The sequence below is a fragment of the Phocoena phocoena genome, chromosome 2, assembly GCF_963924675.1.
Source record: "Phocoena phocoena chromosome 2, mPhoPho1.1, whole genome shotgun sequence".
Lineage (NCBI taxonomy): Eukaryota > Metazoa > Chordata > Mammalia > Artiodactyla > Phocoenidae > Phocoena > Phocoena phocoena.
Genome location: NC_089220.1, coordinates 154,005,522 through 154,028,373, shown reverse-complemented (window position 1 = coordinate 154,028,373; position 22,852 = coordinate 154,005,522). Strand labels below are relative to the sequence as shown.

At 43.2% G+C, this 22,852-nt stretch overlaps 1 protein-coding gene across 2 annotated transcripts in view; it reads right to left on the bottom strand.

The window, feature by feature from the left end:
• Positions 1 to 619: 619 nt before the first annotated feature.
• Positions 620 to 22,852, bottom strand: part of ITIH2 (inter-alpha-trypsin inhibitor heavy chain 2) — a 37,625-nt gene continuing 15,392 nt past the window's right edge. For both annotated transcript variants that reach the window (XM_065870965.1, XM_065870966.1), the window contains 14 exons: positions 22,069 to 22,197; positions 20,582 to 20,698; positions 18,178 to 18,346; positions 17,085 to 17,210; positions 15,526 to 15,707; positions 14,493 to 14,678; positions 13,980 to 14,119; positions 11,993 to 12,162; positions 10,101 to 10,238; positions 5,755 to 5,868; positions 5,084 to 5,282; positions 4,354 to 4,526; positions 2,781 to 2,892; positions 620 to 820 (listed from right to left, as the gene is read on the bottom strand). In XM_065870965.1, coding sequence (XP_065727037.1) covers positions 673 to 820; positions 2,781 to 2,892; positions 4,354 to 4,526; positions 5,084 to 5,282; positions 5,755 to 5,868; positions 10,101 to 10,238; positions 11,993 to 12,162; positions 13,980 to 14,119; positions 14,493 to 14,678; positions 15,526 to 15,707; positions 17,085 to 17,210; positions 18,178 to 18,346; positions 20,582 to 20,698; positions 22,069 to 22,197 — 2,103 coding nt within the window. In that variant the 3' untranslated portion in view covers positions 620 to 672. The remainder of the gene's footprint in view (positions 821 to 2,780; positions 2,893 to 4,353; positions 4,527 to 5,083; positions 5,283 to 5,754; positions 5,869 to 10,100; positions 10,239 to 11,992; positions 12,163 to 13,979; positions 14,120 to 14,492; positions 14,679 to 15,525; positions 15,708 to 17,084; positions 17,211 to 18,177; positions 18,347 to 20,581; positions 20,699 to 22,068; positions 22,198 to 22,852) is intronic.

The window sequence follows — 22,852 nt, the reverse complement described above, 5'->3', positions numbered from 1 at the left end:
CCTAAGCCCCACATTGGTCAAGGGCCAACTGTATAGGTGTGTACGTTTATATATGTGTGTATATATGATATGGCTATCCTACTAGTTCTCTTAGGAGAATCCTAATACAGGCTTCTTGGACTAAAATGGGTCTCTGAGGCCAACACTAAGGAAGGAATTTTGGCAAAGCATCATGGGCATCATAGGTACCTTGGCAAGGTTATCCCTACAGAGGGTGACAGGGCTTTATATTCATATATATATATAACTACAAAACAATTAAGATAGGTGACTTCCCCTGTTCTTACTCCAAGTTCACCAAATAACCTCATAATTGAATTTCCCATGTAACTGACAGTGTAATAATGTATTCAGTTGCAAGGTTGAGGACCTAACACTAAAAACAGTGAAGTCCTTACAGTAAATGCCAAACCCAGGACTCCGTCTGGACGGCAGCTTGACTCACCAATGCAGCCCTCCTCTGCACGACCTCGATTAACAAACCTTCCCATCTGAAAACGTAACAACATCCTAAAACTTCTTTGCAAAGTATTTTCTTCAGGTGTGTTAACAGGTTTTATAAACCACCATGATATCTGGTTAGTTTTTAATTATTCAAACTCAAGAACGACTGCAAAGGTGGCAGGGAAAAAATGTATATTTATACATAGAATTTCCCCAACTATAAACTTTTCAAGGCCATTTGAGAAAGCTGTAGAGCTGAGGCACAAAGTAGTCCTTGTAATGTCCGTCGATGAAGCCTTTCCCACTGTTGTGCACAAACCAACAAGGAACGTTGGTCCCAAACACTCTGTCTGTCCGGTAGTCCTTTTGCAGGCCTCTGCAGGGAGAACAGTGGGCGTGGTCAGGACACAGACCAGGCGTGGCCAGCCTATGTATCTAGAAAGAAGACACACTCTCCCTCTCTGTTTTCTGCCCCCTTCTAGCACCGTATCTGCTAACACCCCCGTGCCCCATCCCCATTCCCCAAGTCTTCCCCAAGTCATACAAAGCACCAGAGTCAGGGGCTTGGTTTAGAAAGACAGACAATAAGCAGTGTGTCCTTAGAAATTCAAATAACCTGCTAGAGATTGACCAATATGGACTTTTCCAGGAAGGTAAAGAGTGCAAATTAACTTTCCTTTTTTACTTTTTCCCTGCTGCCTTGGAGGGGAGGCCCATGTATTGAGGCAGTCCTCTTTCTGGACATGGGGAAAGGGACAAGGGAGCAGTGGGAACTGGCTGGGGCCTATGTCCTCAAGGTTGCCTAGGGCTGGTATAGTCTCCAAATTAGCCCAGAGCAAGGAAGAAGCTGCCAGATTTAGCAAATAACAATGCAGGATGCCAGTTAAATTTGAATTTCAGATAAACACCGCTCATGTTTCAACAGAAGTATGTCCCAAGTATCTGAAACTCACAACTTCCTGGGTGTCTTGTGTTTATCTGATGAGGCTGGAAGAGGATCCAGCCATCGTGCTCTCTGGGGAGCTGAGGCTACTGCAGGGAGGCTGTGAGGCGGAAATAACGTTCAAATGGAAAGAAGGTGGAAACGAAGCTCCAGCTCACAGGTTCCCTGCAGGATGAATCTGAGGTGCGTCTCAGCTTGACTGCAGGGGTGACTGTTCTACTTAGGAGCGACGCCGGCTGTTCCAGAGACATTCATGGTTTTCGTCTTAAGGGTAAAGAAGTTATACGGTGTATTGCCATTAATGAGCTTTAAAACATACATCTTTGCGCGTGGCCCACTGGTCGAGTTAGTTTCCGCTGTGCGTCACGAGGTGCTGGCAGTAGAAGAAAATGGGGCCCAGCCTTTACCTTTGGTCATTAGCATAGAGTAGATGTGTGTTTACCAACCTCAGATAACTTGTTATTACTGTGATCAACTGTGCTCAGCGTTGCTTCTATGAAACACGCTTACTGACGCCCAGTGGTAACTCACTGATCTCTGGTAAACCCATACTAGTTGAGAAGTATACTCACTAAGAGTCCAGTTTCAGTTCACAAATCTATTTCTGTGGTAACTTTTACTGTTGTAATTTTATGGCTTAATGATTATTGTAATTTTATGGCTTAATTGTTGTAATTTTATGGTTTAATGAAGTACATGGAAGCCAATGACATTCGTGTGCCAAAAGAGTCATTTCTCATCGAGCAAAGTTGGCTGCTTTGTAAAAACTCTAAAAAGGCCCCGAATTCTTTAATATGATACCAAATTAGGCCTGGGTGAGACAACTGTAAAGACTGGGAAAAATGAAAAAGACGTGTAAAAAGTTTAAACTCAGGGTGCTTTACAGGTATCTATGTTCTCACTTCAAAATGAAGCATACGGATACGGTTTATGGAAGAAAAGCTACACCAAGATGTATTCAGTAGATTCAAACACAAACATGCATTCAGTGGATAAGTACTCAAAAAGAAAGCTCTAGGCTTAAGTAAAAATCTACACATTCTTTCGCTAGCACTAAGGCGAGTAGGTATTTTTATGATTTCTTCCTTTGATCTGCTTTTTCAATTATCCAGCTTGTGGCCGTATGGCATCTAATGTACGAAGGTGAGAAGAGTAGATTAATTAATCTTGGCATTTGATGGTACATACTTATGTACCTGGTCATTTTTTGCATTTCGGATGGACTCCGTGCAGTGTCCTTATGCCAATGCCATGTATGTGTCTCTTCCTGGTGAACTGTTTAGTGTGACACAGGTAAAGCTTGAAATGGCTTTTCTTGTTCTTCTATGTGGCCGTGAGTCCAATCCTAACAGGAGCCCTTTTTGTTCTCGTAGTATATGCATCCGAGACATACCTGGTGACAATCAGCTTTTGTCCCTTCACGTCCATGTTTGCCTCTGGCTTCTCAGGGTCCTTTCCTGGTCGCTCATTGAAGATATGTATCTTTGGCTCATACATGAACTGGCCTATGAAACAAAGCCCAGACGCTTATTTACATGTAACTCAAGGGAAGACAAAAGGACAGGCTGGTCATGTGATCCAAGCTGCATTTTGGTTCCCCCATCTAGACTTTCTGGGGTAGACAGATGTACTGAGAGGAAAAGGATGCAGATGGGGATGGGTTCTTCCTGAGGGCAAATCCATGCTGCTCACTCATATGTCATTTGACATATGAGTCTGATCAACTGGACCCCAAGTAAAATCGAACACTCTGATGGTGGGGGTAAAGGTCAGCACCTGAGAGTACAGCTCAAATCTAGAAACACGTTTGGTTTGTGACACTATATAGTATGCTTAAATCGCCACCGTTCTTTAAAAAGTAGGGGGGCTTCCCTGATGGCACAGTGGTTGAGAGTCCGCCTGCCGATGCAGGGGACACAGGTTCGTGCGCCGGTCCGGGAAGATCCCACATGCCGCAGAGTGGCTGAGCCCGTGAGCCATGGCCGCTGAGCCTGCGCGTCTGGAGCCTGCGCTCCGCAACGGGAGAGACCACAACAGTGAGAGGCCCGCGTACCGAAAAAAAAAAAATAAAATTAAAAAGTAGGGAAGGTTGACCTGGACGCCCTGCTTGTTATCACAGACTTCCTAAACCAGTTCGCTTCTCTTCAGTGAGAAAAAAATCTTCAGCATAAAACTTACACTGTATCCATCCCTTCTCTTAATTTGCCCAGTATGTGATGAAATCCCAGCCCTGGACAACTTTGTCTGGAGCAGCAAATAGTCCCAGCTATAGCATTACGAGTTGCCCTGCACTGCTGTGTTGGGTTGTAGGAATCTTGTTTTTTATTCTCTGTATATTATGATGTTTTGACATCTTAAAAACTCCGTCTGGCTGGGGAGAGACTGCCCCTCCCTGGGAAAGCCAATTCTGGAAGAGAGCAAAGGACTCAGCCAGGAGCATGGCGGGGATCTGCAAATGAACCAAGCCAGAGCCGGCCTCCTGTCTCTGGCCTGGGAGCCCCAGAAGGAATCATTCCAGGGCCAGGTGCCAGGCAAGGAAAGACCACCTGTAGCCCAGTGCCCACTGAAATTATTAAGCCAGCCAACCCCAAACTACCCTGCTCTGTCCTGTCTTTGCCACAGAAACCCCAGTAAAGGCTCTGGCCTGGACCTATCTCCTGCTCCTGCTTCTGGTTCCTGACCCAAACCTAGCCTCCCCGTGGCCTTGCATGGTGAGCTGTGTCTCATGTTTCTATGGAAACCGCGAGCAACGGTAAATGTTACACTCTGTCAATGACACTGACCTCTTTGTGTGTCACTCAGGCACCTTCATAAATTAAGACCAGGGTGTGGGTCCTCCCTGAACGATTGAGTCCATACCTGTCACTTTCCCACATTCTAACCAAATGTTCTAACCTTGAGCCAAAGTTGCTCGAGACCTAGGGTGGTCAGTCCCAAACCTGTCAGACGGTCCACGGACACTTTACCTATCAACCCGTGTACATTAAGAGAAAACTTGTTTGTGGGGGAGATGTAGATCCCCAAAAAGTCGACATTGATCGGATGCTTCTTCCAAACGCGATGAAGTAAAACAGAGAAGGACATCTCTTTATCCAGGGTGATAGTCACAGTTTTCTCTTTCTTCACCGAGACAAGCACCCTGGTGGGAAGTCAAAAAGGAGTTAACGATTCCAGAACAGACTCGTTTTAGAATGTCATTCCTCTCCCACCCCTAATATGACTTCACTCTGCCCCGTACAATCCCCCCAGTTTTCTAAGAGCTTTACGACATTTTGGCCACAGAACGTTGATTTATCTCCCAGCGCTGAAATTCTGTCAATGTATACGTTTCCGTATCAACAATGAACAGATACTAATGGGAAGATATTACTCGTAGGACAAAATCATAGTGTTTCTGAGCACTCTGACACACTGGGCTGGATTTCAGTTGATGGATTCATTCACACGTCCAACATGTACTTATTGAGTGCTTACTGTATGCCAGGCGCCAGGCTAGCACTGAGACACACTGTGACCAAAACACATAGACTCTACTGCCAGGAGCAGGGCAGGAAGTAACAAAATTTTTTCTGAACCTTGACTTCTTCACATTTAAAATGACGATTTTGAGTTTTATGTTTGTGTCACGCATGTCTGGATTTGTTGATGTAGTCACGTGTCAAGGATACGCCCTAATTCAGATGTAACTGTACTTGCCTCTGGTTAAGGACGTGGGCCGTGTCGGACCAGGACAAGACAGATGTTCGAGAGTCCCCGCTCAGGGAGATGGTCTCAGTGCTGATTTCTATTTTCATGTCCTCACGTTGGAAATAAAATCCCAGTTTCCCAAAATAGGTGCTTAGTTTTTCATTCTTGGGCTTCTTGGCACCGATGAGCTGTCCATTGACCAAAATCCCTGCAAGGAAAAAAAATGTTTTTTTCTCTCTTGTGCGCTCTTTTTCTTTCTTTCTTTCTTTCTTTTTTTTTGCACATGTGGGCACCATAATTCAAATTTATAAAACTTGACAGAATGGGAAAATTATTTTTTTATTTAGCTTCAGGATTTACATAATATTTTTTTCCTCTATAATTCTCATTTTATAACTATTTTATTATGGTTTAAATTAATCATATCACAAGTTCTGCTAGTTCATACTCAGAGTATTTTATCTAGAATAGTTCAAATAGTTAGGAATATATTTATAATCCATTTCTCACTATCAGAGTTTGAAAAGAGTAGTTTGAAATATATATATATATATATATATATATATATATATATATATAAGATTTTATTAAGGTAGGAAAGAAAGAAATCCCAGGTAGTGACAGTGAAGAATGACCATGATCTAGTAGTCTAATTCTAATATAATATCTTTTTATTTTACCTAATTCTGGATCAGAAACAAGGTTGAGGATTTTTCCAGGTTCTGAGTCAATATTGAAACAAATATTCTTTTGGCTTTTTGGTAGGTAGATGACGAAGTGTGGGTCATTTTCAACTGGAAAATATACAAAGAAAATGAAAACAAACAAAATCATAGAAAGGAAGATTAATTTGAACAGTATTTTATTCCTGAACATCTTTAATTTCACAACAACAAATGTTTATTGTGCTCCTACTATATGCTAGGTACTGTTCTAGGCACCAGGGACCCAGTGGTCCAAGCACTGTCCCTTCCTCATGGAGCTGCCGTCAGAGTTCTAGGTTATCTTACAAATATAATGTATACTCGTTTTGTAGCTGTCACATATATTCTAGGCTAGAGAGAAAAAAATGAGAAGAAAGACATTAGGAATAAGAAACACAAGCATACACACTATATGTATAGTATATACTACAAATGCACTACGTATGCGTATATACAGTGACTGTGTGTATAGATAGGTAAAATACCTGTATTTTTAAGTAGTCATGCACAGTGCATAAAAATAAAAAAGACATAATATTACCTTTTGGCATACAGATTAATATTGATCAATTCCAAGAGCAATGAAGGATCAAGCTATTCCCAAGAAAGTACTCCTTTGTTACTAGACACCATTATTCTGGCTGATCTTTTTTGTTTGTTTGTTTACCCATTCAACAAATATTTGGTAAGAAAAAAACCAAACCATGTGCAAAAGTCTGAATTATGCAACGCTTGGTGTAGCTATAAATAAGTCATGGTCTTTACCTTCAAGAGAGAAACAATTTAATGAAGGAGTGACAAAGACTCCTGGGACTAACTCTACTCAGGCTTCCCTGAACTCTTCAAGTTTGACCTCAACTTTTGGACTTCCATGTTCCTCTCGGCATTGTCTAATTTTAGCAAAAATCCTACTAAGTAGGTTTAGCTAGAATCCCCCACCCTCCAAATCTGATCACCCTTGATATCTCTTCAGGTCCCTCCTCCCCCCACCAACCTCAAGTGAGGTCTGATTACCTGGCCTGCCTTCAGCAAGAATCCTGTTAGGTTAGTTTAACCAGAACCCCCCCTTTCCACTGATGTTTCCTCTTAGTAATATTCCGTTTACTGACCTCAGCCTGGTTTTTGTCTGTAAATTCCCACTTTCCCATGGTGTGTTCAGAGTTGAGTCTTATCTCCCTCCTGCACTGCAATACCCCAATGCAGTGGTCCCTACACCCATCATGAATAAATTGTTCCTTACCGTGCTTTAACAAATGTCTGAGAGGTTGCTGTTTTCTAGATGCTATCACAAAGCTCTTTGCAAATATTAACTAATTCTCACCGCAGTCCTGCAGAGGACAGGTGACCTGCCCGAGGTCACATCACAGCGTTAATAAGTGGCAGAGTTATGACGCAAAGCCACGCCGTTTGATTACATGCCTATTCTCCCAACCATCCTGATATGCTCCTTCAAGTGTGTGTTTGGGAACTTGAAATGGAGGATAAACTCATCCAGAACTGGAACAAAATCTTGTACTTCTTTGCACCCCTCACACCACCAAGGTCATGCTCTGTAGTCAATAAATACTTGGTTAATTGATTTAGTGTAGGAGCTGGGCATGAGAGGGCATCATTAAAACACTCAACAAAGGTTCCCAGCTCTTTGTTTTTTTCATCAAAAAAGTCATCGTATTATGATAGCCTCTTCTTTCCTCTACACAAATAGGGTGTTTTGAGATCACTTGGCTTGAAGGAAATTGCTTTTATTAAAGATAATGATGGGTTTTGCCATTTTGATGAACCTAAATCCCATCCATCAGAACTGGTGAGCAGCAGCGAATCAGTACTGCCGTAATGAGTGGATAGACGTCTACCAGAAACAGAAGATCATACTGAAGTTAGTCTGTGCAGCCTTCCATTCTGATCAGGTTGGAGGGAGATTGAGGACCTGGGGTTAATGGGTGTAAGACTAGCCAGCATTTACCGAGCTTCTCCTAGGAACCAGGAACCTACTTTAGAACCACCTTGCAGGTTATTATCATCCCCATTTTGAAGGTGGGCTGAGACCTGTAGATGTTTCAGTGTCCAGGCCAAGGTCATGGGGGCAGAGTTTGACCCCAGAACTGTCTGATTCTCAAGACCTTGTCCTTTTTGGTTGCCTCATACAGCAGAGACAAGAAACTCGGAGCAAGCACTGCATTCTTACTGAGAAGAACACTTCAAAAGAAATTGGCTCGGGCTCTACATGTTTCTCTGAAAGTTTTATTTTGCAAAGGAACAGTTTAAGTGACTCATGAACTTGTCACTGCAATCAGATCTTCCTCTCAGAAGCCACTCGTTGGAAACACATAGTAAAAATGGCTGTTGTGCAAGCACAGCAACCTTGGACATATAGATTCCCTCCTCATGTGCCACTTTACGAGGCTGTCACTTCTGAGAGTCACATGCAGAGCCCTTCGCCAAAGCTCCATAGTTGGAGGTGATGTGGGAGGGGAGTGGAGGGTCCTCTGTCTGAAGCATCACCACCAATGAAAGGGTGAAGAAGAAGATCACTTTGGGCCCCCAAATAACAATTTCAGAGCTAAGTCGTAGAGGTGGGATGTTTTAAAATATCTCTATCAAGATACTTATTAAAGATATTTAAAGATATCATAAATACCCAAAGTCCTTGCTGTGTTCTCTCTGTTATAATTCTATGTCAGGTGAGTGGTAGGTGTACAGTCCTGAGAAATCAGTTCTGAGGATTTCTGGATAGAAGAGTCTTACATTCCAAACAGACTAGAAAAGCAGCACATTTCTAAGAAGCTACACCAGAAGCTACTCTGATATTTAAACTGCAAACCACCCGAGTTAAGCTGGTACTTTGGACCTTCCAAGAGGGAGAGGGATGTGCTCCTTCTTCGAATGTTGAAATTTACTCCTAAGTAAAAGGCAGAAAAGGGACACAAGGTTTCTACATGGGACCAGCCAATGGGTAGGCAGTGGAAATCCCTTTCACTGAAAGGCATAGTGCAGACCAGGAACAGGAGAGAAGATAGTTTCCTATTTCCCCCAGGCAGCCCCTCTCTCTGGTTGAGAAATAAGACCCTGCAGAGGTTGACGACCAGAAGGCAAAGAAAGAATCTGCACAAGGAAGCCAGCTGCAGCTGCCAGGACCCTCGTGAGGAAATTCATTTTCCTGGCTTTCACACGATTGCATCTGCTACCCATGCCTGCCACTGAAACCACTGGTAGAAAGATTTTTAAATGCTGAGCAAAACTAGGATTTTCAAATATGCTGTTGATTAAAATCAAGTAAGCAAATTAACAAACAACCTCACAAAATAATGTATGATAATGCAGTTATATAGGAAACAACATTCAAGTATTTTTGATTATAAAATTGATAATGACACCTATTTAGGGACTTTCCTGGTGGCCCAGTGGTTAAGACTCTGTGATTTCACTGGAGGGGGCACAGGTCTGATCCCTGGTCGGGGGAGCTAAGATCCCACATGCTGCATGGTGCGGCCAAAACCAAACAAAACACCTATTTATTGAGTGACTCTAACATGCCAGCTCTGTAAGATGGTTACACATTTAATCGACAGCTGTGTAAGTAGCTTACAGCATGATACGTACTTACAGCTACGCAAGTATCATGATGCCTGTTTTCAAAATGAAGGAAGTGAAGTGCAGAAATGTTAAGTAACTTAAGTTCAAATGAGTGTCATGAACAATCTCCAAAGAAGATGTCCTTTCCATTGACACACATTGGCCCTCCCCACACGAGAGGTGCATCTCTTCCATCCCAGAGGGTTTGCCTTGTACAGTTGGAAATGGGGTGCTATGGAATGTGTTGTCCCCCCCCCCAATTCATATGTTGAAGCTGTAACCACCAACACGATGGTGTTTAGAGGTGGGGCCTTGGGAGCTGATGAAGGTCATGAGGGTGGGACCCTTATGATGGGATTTGTGCCCTTATAAAAGAGACACTGGAGAGCCTGCCCTCTATCTCTCTCTCCAGTGCATACACAAAGGGGCCATGTGAACACACAGGAAGACAGGTGCTCCCTACAAACGAAGAAAATGAAATGTACCTTGCTGGCACCTTGATCTTGGACTTCCCAGCCTCCAGAACTGGGAGAAATAAACTTCTGTTGCTTAAACCACCCAGTCTATGGTATTTTGTTTTGGTGGCCCAAGCTGACTAATACATGGGGCCATCTTCTTTCCATGGAAGGCAACAATGCCTATAGAAGGCTTCCAGTTTTACCAGGATTTTTTAAACGTATACCAATGCTCCATGGCATTATGGTCCAATTGAGATCTGGGATGTGGAAGCATTGTGGAAGTTCCCTTACCTCTCATCACGTGTGGAGGAGGGGTTGTCTCAAGCACTGGAGCACCAACTGCAGGCATTGGGACCATTGGTGTCGGTGAAGGGTTCACCCAAGGTGGGAATGAATTTGGAGCAACTCTGTTGCCATAATACAGGGCACCTGCATAGAAAAAACTGTATCCATTAGTTTCCAGGTTTACTTTTCCATGGACATTGCTTACAATATCAAGAATCTGTTTTATGCAGACAGACCCCAGAGGTTTTCAGCTAAGGTTTTCTCCCATTATTTTTATTCCTGAGTTCTCTATCTTCCAGCTCCTTCTGTCATCATGCTGTGAGGGCCTGCTGTAGGCTTCTCTGCAGAGTCTGGGTCCTGGGCTAGGGTCTGTAGTAGGAGGAACCAGCCCTCAGAGGTTGGGGAAGGACCTTGTGCCTTCACCATAAACTGGGGAGATGAGGTCCAGCCAGACTCTGGACGGCATCTTCTTGGATCTATTCCTATCTACTCACCAAATGACAATCAGAAAGCAATAAGGATTTACTGTATAACACGATATTCAATATCTTATAATAACCTATAATGGAAAATAATCTGAAAATACATATATATATAAAATGGAATCATTTTGCTGTACACCTGAAACTAACACCATATTGTAAATCAACTATACTTCAATAAAAAAGAAAACAAAACAAAACAATCAATCTGAACGATTTAGTTTCCCAACCAACCAATATCCCCTACTGGTTGCAAAAAATTCATTTGGGGGCGTCCCTGGTGGCGCAGTGGTTGAGAGTCCGCCTGCCGATGCAGGGGATACGGGTTCGTGCCCCGGTCTGGGAAGATCCCACATGCCGCGGAGCGGCTGGGCCCGTGAGCCATGGCCACTGAGCCTGCGCGTCCGGAGCCTGTGCTCCGCAACGGGACAGGCCACAACAGTGAGAGGCCCGCGTACCGCAAAAAAAAAAAAAAAAAAAAAATTCATTTGGCTTTCTGATATGCAGTCAGCTCCTTGTCTCTGAGAAAAAAATGCCAGTTCACCTAGGCATTTTATTCAGGGGATATAAAATCACCTATAAATGCCAGGTCATCTAGCGTGAGTTTCTCCCTGCATAAATTTAGCTGTGAGGCTCCAGGCTATTGTAACTGGAAGTCAGAAGTAAGAGTTTCCTGAAGCCTGGACCACTGTCATAAAGTTGGCATCTCACTTGGACAGAATTAAAAATGCAGAAAATGATCCCTCCAGTGAATGCTGGTCATTCTCAAGATTGTTATAACAGGAGCAGTCCCTAAGAAAGGGAGGAAGGAAGAGATGAGTAAACCAAGCTCTTCTAAATGTGGGCACACGTGCCCTTGGGTGTACCCTGGGACATTCCACGAAACACAGAGATCGTGGATAGCTTTTACGGCAATTTTGAGCTTCTTAGCTTCCATATATATTTTCCCCAAGAAGACCCTTTCTCCTAGTTTAGAAATGGAAGGCACACCTTTTTCCTGCCTGCCTCACCAAAAACCTCCCAGGAATTAAGTGTCCATTTGAAAATCGGTGTAGTGCCCCAAAATGGAATAACTCCAATGTCTAGGAAACAAATCTATTTGTTAGTGAGACAGTTTTCAATTCTTTGCTTTCAACAGGATTGGAGAAGAGCCTGACATGTCATCTGATAGACCATTAAAAATACTTTTTTGAGTACTAGATTCTATATGAGTTTTGTATATGACTTCAAAGAAGTTCAGATAAGTGACTGCCACTGCTGTAACCAAGTTCTTTCCATTCCTGTTTACTTTTATCTATGTCAACAAGGCTTATCAGGGCTTAGGCTTATAAAAAAATATCAGGTTGGCCAAAAAGTTCGTTTGGGTTTTTCCGTAACATCTTATGAAAAATTTCTCCACCAGGTAGGCAGACTCACCTGAACAACAAGAATGGTCTTGTGGAGGGGAGTCTGCCAGCATGCGTTCATCCCCGGCATCATTCTCAATCACCAAGGCTGTGAGGGGGGTCACTATATGGTGATCCAGAGACATCTGCAGGATTGTTTTTGTAATTTTCCTTTTCACAGCAGCTGTAGGAGCCAGGCTCCTGTACTCAGGAAACAGAGACATTGGACAGCATCACTAGATTTAACTCCACCACTTCTGGGTCCAACTGGGACCCTGGGGACCATGAGGTAAAACAGAATTAACTGGCTTCATGAAGCTTAGTATTTTGTCTATCCATGCAGTCCTAAGGAATTTTTAAACAGATTATTATTTTTCTTAACTGAAGTATAGTTGATTTACAGTGTTCTCTGTGTTAATTACCACTGTACAGCAAAGTGCTTCAGTCATGTATATATATATATATATTCTTTTTCATATTCTTTTCATTATGGTTTATCCCAGGATACTGAATATAGTTCCCTGTGCTATACAGTAGGACCTTGTTGTTTAGCAGATGTAATAGCTTACATCTGCTCACCCCAACCTCCCACTCCACCCCTCCCCCGACCCCCTCCCCCTTGGAAACAAGTCTAAATAAGTTATTTTTGAGAGCAGTTTTAGGTTCACAGCAAAACTGAGCAGAAAGTAGAGCTTTTCCGTATACTCCCTGCCCCTTCCCCACCCGACAACCTCCCCCATTATCAACATCTCCCACTAGAAGTTGTACATCTGTTACAATCGATACATCTACATCTACACGTCATCATCACCCAGGGTTCACTTTTGTGTTGTACATGCTATGGGTTTGGACAAATGTATAATGACAGGTATCCGTCATTATAGTGTCATACAGAGTAGTTTCACCTCCCTAAAACATCCCCTGTGCTCTGCCTGTTCATCCTTTCCACCCACCGCTCCCTGGCAACCACTGACCCACTTTACAGGGATTGTTTTTTAAAAATCAATATTTAACGTCTGCAGCAATTTGCTATGTACCTTTACATGCACCCAGTTGCCTCTGTAAAGATGCAGGGACAGTTCTCACTTACTTTAAAGCCACGGCTTACAAACTTGTGTCTGTTTTAGAATCTTACTGACATTAAGGATTTTCTCTCTGAGCACCGTTATACAGCTGTATTTCATTTTTTCCAGCCCCGTTCACACCACCCTGCTCCCTCTTCCTAAGAATCTGATCGAATAGGTGGAGGCGGGCTGGGGAACAGTAATTTTCTTATCCAAACACCCCCCTGTAATTCTGATACACGTGATCAAAGAACCATACATTACTCTAGAAATATAGTTTTTATATTGGAGCATTTAAATACCAGTCAGCTGAGAAGCCAGAGATGAAATGGGTACCTATAGGAAGCCCTTACTTACATGATATCAGAATTGCATAATCATAAATTTCTCTTTGGACAATAATCTATTTTCAGGAGTAAATGCAAATGAATTCCTGATACCCATAGCAATGATATGGATGAATCTCACGGGCATCACATTGAGTGAAAGAAGCCAGAAACAAAAAATACAGTTTGTATCATTATATGAAATTTCATCATAGACAAAACTAATTGATAGTGACAGATGTCAAAAGAGTGATTTCTACTCGAGGTGGGAGGTGGGTGTTGAGTGGAAAGGAGAATGAAGGAGACTTCAGAAATGGAAGAACTGTTCCGTGTCTGGATAGGGTGCTGATTACGTGGGTGATGTGCATAAAAATTCATTAAACTGTACATTTAAAATGAATGCACTTCACATGCTTTATTGTATGCATGTTATATGTCAAGAAAAGAGAAAAAAGAATGAACCCAGCTTGAGTTAAAACTGCCTGAAACCAGTGGAAATGAAAACTCCAAACCCTGTAATAATTTGCTGCCCTTCTTGGTTCCAAACTCTTTTTTTTGGTCTATTATGTCAAGTATCCAAGGCAAGTGTTTTGCTTTTGCAAATCCCTGTGGTGTACGGTCTTCTTACCGTTCAGCCAGAAGTTGGTTGATAGTCAGATAGGCCCACAATTTCTTGGTGAAATCAGGATCTGCATGCTTGTCTTTGGATAGAAAATCCTCCAAGCCATCCATCTCGGCCAGGGTTTCCAAGACTAACTCTGCATTAGCCTGGACAGTGGAAGGTTCAGTTGAAAGACACCAGTGGGGCAGATTTGTAGTTAATCAATTCACATTTTCCAAAGGATCTACTGTGAGTGAATCGGGGTAGCAGGCAACTGGAAGGGGAATGCAAAATAACCCAAAAGAATACACGAGAGGAAGTAAGTGCCAACCTCTAGAGTTTGGGATGGAAAAGGTCAGGATTTACACAATAGTTGGGAAGATGGCACAGATATTCTCAGGCCTTCCCTTTCGCTTTTTGCTTTTATTATACCCACACGATTCTTGGAATTCAGAGTACCAGCCTGTTAATATACAAGATGTCTCTCGTATACTAAGGGGACAATTAGTATTTTTAGAATAAGCAGATAAGTAGAAGTACCGAAGTTGCAGTGATAATACCCTGTAACTGCTCCAATTTATCAGGGTCAACTTTTCCTGCCACCACGATCTCTGAGCCTCCAAAATAGTTATGGAAACTGTTTTGAGTGACATCTGTTACTGGTGTTTGGGGATAGTTGAACTGAACATTCCGGAGCAAGGGAGTCGAGACCTGGTTGTAGAATTTCTACAATTCATAGAAAAAAACAGAGAAATCATTATTTTCATATCACTTTATAGATCTAAAGCATTTTTCTCTGAGATTCTTCAAGTGTTTCGCAGACATCGCTCAATTTATTCTCCCAGGATCTCTGTGGAAAGCTATGGAAAATTCTCATAGTTATTCAATGAACTGAAACAGAGACGATCAAGACTTTGTTAAGAATATTACTCTTGATTTCAGAGCCCAGCACATTTTCTTTCTGTTATGACGAGCATGAAAAGCTCATGGACTCTCATAATAAGTCAGCTGGGTGGATATCCCCAAATTAGAACCTGTCTCTTACCTGTCCCCAGGTTTAAATATGGTGCCTGCTATGGTACTGACAGAGGGTGGAGTAAAGTATATTCTTCTTCTCCTTCATTTTTTCTTGTCCATTTAGTCAAAATAAACAAGTAATTGATATCCTTTATATTTAAGGAAATGTACAGGCTATAGTTTGACTTGTGTTGCATTATAGAAGTTGATTTCCAAGATGCCAATGTAGTTTAAAGGGAGAACAGTGCCCATGACGATTAGGAGGACCGATGGCTTAGCGGGACTGGAGAGACACAAGAAGCTGTGATGTGTCTCCCAAGACCTGTTCAGGGAGTAGGGAACTTGGTATCCATCACCTTACCGCCTCTCATCTCACTGTTACTGCAGGTGTACAAGTGGGGGTGGGGTGCATGAGAAAGGAATAGAACACTTCCCCGATTCTTGTGACCTAATATAACTGACATAATGACAATTTTTACTTAAATTCAGCCATCTTAGGCATCAGATATTGCTAGTTGAATGATTTTAAGTGAAAAAGAACAGAAAAAAAAGTTACCTTGAGCTGGGCAGAAGTGTCCTGGTTTCCATAAATCCTTTGCGCGATCCCACGGTTTTCGTTGGAGAGTCTCTTCAAAAAATCATAGTCAACATCAAATCCTATCCCCAAACTGAACAAGGAGATGTTTTCTCGTATGTTCTGCTTCACGTTTTTCTGAATTTTTGACAATTTCAATTCCCCTAAGGATGATGACAGGAAGGAAAGGAGTGAGAAGCCAATGCTATCAAGATTTAGGAAAACGCATGGAGGGCAGTTTAGCAAAATTTGTCCCAATTCAAAATGCACCTATGCTTTGACTCCGTCACTCAACTTCTAGGAATGTCCCCTAGAGATGCCCTCATACATGTTTAAATGAAGGACGGACAGTGGTATATAGCAACGTTATTGGGAATAGCAACACATTAGAAACAACTTAAATGTACACCGATAAAGGAGATGGGTTAAATTATGGTATATTCAAACTGAAATACTATGCAGTTATAAAAAAGAACATGGCAACTCTTTATGTGTTTATATTGAATGATATCAAAGGCACATTTTTAAAGGGGAGAAAAACAAGGTGAAGGTCAGCATATGCAGAATGCATCTGTATACATGTATGTATGTGTGTGTATATATTTTCACATATTTGTGTGTATATGTATATACAGATACACATAGAATATCTCTGGAAACACACACAAGAAACTGGTAACCAGTGACTGTCTCCCGGGACAGGAACTGGATGGTTGAGGGTCAAGAGTAAGAAACTGACAATTTTTTAAGCTTATTTCCTTAAGATTTTATTCTAAAATTGAATTTTAAAAGTCATCTGATCCAAGCACTGAATCTACAACAAATACACAACAACTGCCATTCTGCCTCGCGCTCCGTCTTTCTAGAACTCTGGTACCTTGTCAGGATCGCATCACTGGTTCTCCTTCCACTGAGCTGTGTCAGGCACAGTTAGGTACATCCTTGTCTACAAGACGGACTGCAGCGCAATCTAGCATTCACTCTCACTGGTGCTTGTCCGTGTAAAGATGCAAATGAAGCAAATGAAAATAACAGTGTATGTAATAGAAGCAGGGAGACGGCGAGCCGTTGTGTGGATAAGAAAACACACAGGATGCATCAGAGAGAAGTAACCTGTCCAGGTGCAGTGAGTACATGGGGGAAATTTGGAGAACAGCGGGAGAACAGGTCACTGCAGACTCAGAGGATACATCCTCAACACACACTCTCCACACACCACCTCGCACACCTTACGCTGAGGAAATAAACACACTGCACTAGTATGTATCAGCAATCCTCACAGCATGTGACTCAAATTCAAGTTTCCCCACGCTGAGGAGGTGAAACTGAGGCATTCAAGAGCGTCCTCCCCCCAAACGTCCAGGGACTGCTTTAAGTGGAGTGAATGCTTCAGGGTCAAAAGAACCCTTCTTTCAGGAAGCACGGCTTTAAAATGGCTTAGACACTCAGGCAAATGCATCTGAGTTCCCATTTTGAGCAAATCACGCTCCCAAGCAACAAGAGTAAAAATATTTATCACTAAAAATGTAAATGATACTCGCCTACTGTCGGATCGCCGTCAGACACCAAAATGATCAGCGAGACCGCGTTGGGGTCCAACAGTCCCAAGTTATTGGCTTCATTCAAAATAAAGATGGCCCGCAGCAGTGCTTCGTTGATATTCGTCCCTGTGAAAGCCGTAGAATGTGCTGTTCTGTTACACACTCTTACTTTCCACAGAAACAATCACGTCTTGGGTTCAGGTTCATCTGTTTGGTGATGACTCATGTATAGTTTATTCAGTACCCAAATCATTCGATTGCCTTCTAAATTTTGACCAGGCTGGTCCAGATCCCCCAGTGGAATAAAATATTCACTTTGTAGTCAATGGTTCCCTTAGAGATGAATTAACCCTTTCAAAGCACCAGTCATTTTGTTAACCACCAAACTGAAGTTACCTAATTCAGCCTTGCTGACATACTTGGACACTGTCCTGTAAACAATTATGTGTTATGATATGTGATTTTTTTCTTTTTTTTTAAATTGAAGTTTAGTTGATTTACAATGTTGTGTTAATTTCTGCTTTACAGCAAAGTGATTCAGTTATACATATATATACGTTCCTTTTTCATATTCTTTTCCATGATGGTTTATCTCAGGATATTGAATATAGTTCCCTGTGCTATACAGTAGGCCCTTGTTGTTTATCCATCCTGTATATACTAGTTTGCATCTGCTAATCCCAAACTCCCAGTCCATCTCTCCCCCACGTCCCTGTCACCCTTGGTAACCACAAGCTTGTTCTCTATGTCTGTGAGTCTGTTTCTGTTTCATAGATAAGTTCATTTGTGTCATATCTTAGTGATATTATACGGTATTTGTCTTCCTCTTGCTATGCGAGTCATAAGAAGGCTAGTATCACTTACTGACACCCTTTTCTGAGGATGGAATGGTTAAAAACGTGTGTGGGATGGGGTATGAATTATGCTTTCACCATGACCATAGTATTCATTGTTTAATAATAAATGTATTATTTAAAGCAGACCACTGCAGACTGGGCAAAGACCACTGGGGTAGGGAATCATATTTCTTAAGTGAACCAAGATTTGAATCCTATGGGAGTTTCTCACTGGGCTGTGGGCTAAACCTACTTACCTCCACTGGGCTGGATTTTGTGAATGTAATTCTTGGCATCTGCAATCTGTGTTTTAGTAGCTGAGACTAAATCGTTTCTCCAGGTTCGAACATTGTGGTTGAAATCAACCATGGAGAAATGGTCTTCAGCGCGTAGATCATCCAATATGGTCTTCATCGCTTCCACTGTCTGTTTTGAGAGAGAATAGAGAAGGGTCTTAATACATAAGCTCTAAGCCTAAGATGAAATGAGGAAGACCAAGAATTCATCCTAGTCATCTTTCAAGTAGTGGCTCAAGCTGTAATTTTTCCAGAAAACCATATAAATCCACTTGAGTCAACACAGATCTACCTCTCCTGTATTCTGAACATGTATTGTCTGTATTTTGATACTTAAACTTTTACTGTCTTATTTTGTCATGCATGACCAGTCTCACTAGCTTGACTTTAAGTTAAGGATTATGAGCCTCAGGTGGCCCCTTTGTGGTGTCTGAGAATCAAATGTATTTCTCAAGTGCATCTACTCAGCCTTCTCATCCACTACCACGTAATTATTGCTTCCTGTCTCCTTCCCCTTCAAACCACCAACACCCCCCTCTCCTGTCTCAGCTGATGACCTGGATTCCTACTTCACTGAGAAATGCAAGCAATCAGAAGAAAACTCCCACAACTCCCACCACCATAAAATCCCACCTGCCAGTACTTGTACCCATAAACTTTTCCTTCCTGCCTGGTAATGTAGAAGAACCGGTAGTTGTATTTCCGCCTAATGCAAATCCATCCACATGTGACCTAGATGGCATTCTCTCTCGTCTACTGAAGGACATGGCTCTAGCAACTGCCGTTTGCCTCTCCTGCATCTTGAATTTCCCTCTGTTGGTACATTTCCATAAACAGAGTAACATGCTATCATTTCTCATTCCTTAAAAAACCTCATAATGTACCCATTTCTCAGCTTCCCTTTGCAATAAAATTCCTTGAAAGAACTGTCTAAACATACTGTCTCCAAATCTTCTTCTGAAATACATTCCATTCAGGTTTTCACCATCATCCCTCCACTGAAACGTCGCTCGTCAAGGTTGCAGTGAAATCCGGTGGACTATTCTCATCTTATCAGACTCAATCTGAGCAGCATTTGGACCAACTGGTCACATCTCTCTCCTAATATAACTTCCTTGTCTTCTTCCAGAGCCTTGGACACTCTTGGTTTTCTTCTTCTTTCGTTGGCTACTTTTTCTTCTTTGCTGGTTCCTCGTCTTCTCCCCAGATTATTCTAATTATTGGAATAGTGTAAGTTTGACTCTTGGTTTTCTTCTCTTATCTACACTTACTCCTTGGCGTTCTCACCTGGTCTCATGGCTGTGAATACCTTCTGCATACTGGTGGCTCCAAAGTGTCTATCTTAATGTCTCACCTCTGAGCACCAGACCTGTAGAGCCAACAGCCTGCTTAATATGTTCGCTTGGGTGTGTAATAGTCATCTCAGACTTCGGTGATGAACTAAGCGCCCGACACATAGTGGGTGCTTCATAAATACTTGTTAAGTGAGGGAAGGAAGGAAGGAAGGAAGGGAGGGAGGGAGGGAGGGGTGAAAAAACTCTTGTATTAGAGCCGTGGTTCTCAACTGAGGGTAATTTTCTCCCCAGGGGATATTTGACAACGTCTGAAGACATTTTCGATTGTCATGACTGGAAGGGTGGGTGTCATTGGCATCTAGTGGATAGCGGCCAGGGATGCTGCTAAACATCCTACAACGTATAGCGTGGTCCCCACAACAAAGGATCAGCCAGCCCAAACTGTCAAAAACACCACTGTTGAGACCTGGGTACCGGGGTAGAAGCACAGTGGGCAGGGCCATGTCTTTTCTGTCTTTTGGATCCTAGAACAGTAGTGAACACTTGGGTGGTCAGAAATGGTTGTTGAATGAATGAATGGTTAGTTGGTGGTTCAAATTGGCTGGATGGATAGATTGATGAATAAAATAAGACATTTCCTTGTTTGTTTAGAATTGCATCTATACCATTAACACTGAATAAGCCTATGTTGAACTTTGAACTGGAAGATGTGAGACAGGATGGCCACCCTCAAGGAATTACAGCATAATTAGAAAATAAATGCATACAGTGGTGTCAAAGTTATTCATGAACAATGGCAAGGTATTAAAGTGTTATATGCAGAAGAACCAAAAGAATATGACGCAGAAGAGTGAGTAGAGTGAGAAGAGGTTATACTGACACGAAAGTTTTCAAAAAGGTGAGTTTTGAATAAATTTCTGCTGTTCAGAAGCCACCCAGTCTGTGTGACTTTGTCAACAGCCTGAGCTGAGACAAGCCCTGTGGGAAGGGGACTTGAACAATTGCATCATCAGGAGAGGACCAGAAAAGGTAGGGAGCCCCAGGTACCACTGCCCACCAGGGGTACTTACCTGTTTCATTTTTATTCCCCACATTGAGCCACTAACGTCGATGACAAAGAGGATGTTTTTGGGAATTGGGTCCATGTTCTCAGGAGCAAAGAAGTGGACAAAATATCCATTAAATACCTGGGAAACCAGAACACATTTGTGAGCCAAACCATTAGCAATGTTTGGAATGTAGGAAGACAAGGGTCTGAGGACTGAGAGAGGAGAGGGGTGCTCACAGGGGACAGGAGAGAACAGAGGCTTGGTGTCCCCCTGCTTCTCCTTTCTCCTTCCTGCTCCCACTCTGTCCTTCCCTGCGAAGGTCTGAGCCTTCTCAGCAGTTCACCTCCTAGGCTATTTCCCTCCACTCCTTCCACCCCACCCAGTCTTCATCGAGAGCCTCCGTCCCAGGCACCCTGCTCACCGACAGTGAATCAGGAAGAGTCCCTGCTCTCCTGAGGCTCGCGGGCGATGAAGGACCCAGACAAATAAAGAGGCAATTTGCAGCACAGGTTGTTAAGTCCGTGATCAGGAAAAATAAAAGGCTCCAAGAACACCCCCAGTGGCGGTGCATCTAAGTCAGGCAAGGGCGTCTTCCCCAGGGAAAGGGCATCTACACTGGACTTGAACGTGGGTTCATGAGTTTGCAGTTAGGCTGCCAGCGTCGGGGTTGGACTGAGCTGGGGGGTGGGGGCCAGGCCGGGGAAGAGACTTCCAGACAGTGCGGCCCTCGGCACACTTAGGGCTCCATAAGTGGTTCAGCACGATGAATTCAAGTAGTTAGGGCAGAGAACCCACCGGGCAGACCATGAAGGACCTTGATGTGCACCCTGGGGAGTCTGGGTTGTTCTAGAAGTTAATGGGAGGGGCTGGATTCCTGATTCCCCCCCCCACCCCATCTTCTCTTGTAGGTGCTAAAGACTGGCTCACCTCATTCTCTTTCCACTGCCCTTTGGTTGCTTCCCCCAGGACATTACAGTGTCCAGCTGTCAGGTGTGTAGCTGTGGACACTTCCCGACACACCCCCCATCCCTGGAGAGAAGCACAGGCTCTTGGCTACTAAGGCCTCATTACTTTAGCACAGGGAAATATGCACACACATCTAAGACGTGACAAAAGAGGAAAGGGAAATGCTCAAGAAATCTCACAGGGAACATAATCTCTGTGCTTTCTTTGATCATCTCATTGCAAAGGGCCTTGGAAGGTTATCGAAAATTCCCATTTTGTGACTTCCTATGGTTCTTCATTCGAGGCCTAGACGTACCTTCCTGGGACAAAGGCATGAGGCCCAATGACCTTTATTCAGTTATCTTGACATAAAATGCTCGGCGACACTTAGAGAAATATGCTTTTAGTCCCTTGTCTGCAGCCTTGACACTCGTCTGGGCAGCTGGGAACTACCCAGAGGCCAAAGAGGTTTATTCGTGGGTGGGGGGAAGGGGGCGTTATTCAACAAAAACCAGTTCTTTGGCTTTGGCGGGGCCACTCTCCCAGAGTCTGTTTTCACCCACCTGAAGCTCACCGACTTTCTCCTCTCTGTTCACATCATACATCACCACGAGCTCACCGTCTACCGCAGTCTCAGAGCAGTTGGAACATTTTCTTTGTTGTGCTACCGTGGGCTTGAAGGTGATGTGTGCCTGGAAAGAACAGTAGTGTCACAGCCTGGTCTCGCCCCCCCCCCCCACCTCCAGGTGAGGAGTTGACAGCTGCACCTTCTCGTGCACACAGGTGGAGGTCCAGGGCCATTCTGCATCCGGGCAGCATCGGTGGTCCCGTTGTTGATGCAAGGGATGGTGCCACAGCATGTGAGGGGGGCGTCTAACAGCCTGCGGTGCTGCTGGCCTGGTTTCAGTCCTTTATAAGAGATTCAAAGAATTCCTCCCTTTCCCCCCATGGAAGAAACAGCTACCAGCTCTAGAAAGAGCTGGTGAAAGGTTCTTACAGGACTTCGATCCCTCCAGAGGTGGTTACTATTGGCCATTAAGGCAGAGAGAATTAGGCTGAGTATTTCTTGCTGTGATTAATGAAAATCCACTGTGTATTATGTGAAAACTGTCTTTTTGTGGCTGCACCACGCAGCATGCAGGATCTTAGTTCCCCAACCAGGGATCAAACCCGCACCCCTGCAGTGGAAGCGCAGAGTCTTAACTACTGGACCAGTGGTTTTCAAGTCCCTGTGAAAACTGTCTTTAAGCTACTGCTAAAGTGAAATTACCTGGGGGAAATGGGACAGGACCTCCAAAAGGAACAGACTCTGGTCAAAATGCAATGAAACAATCCGTAATATTATTC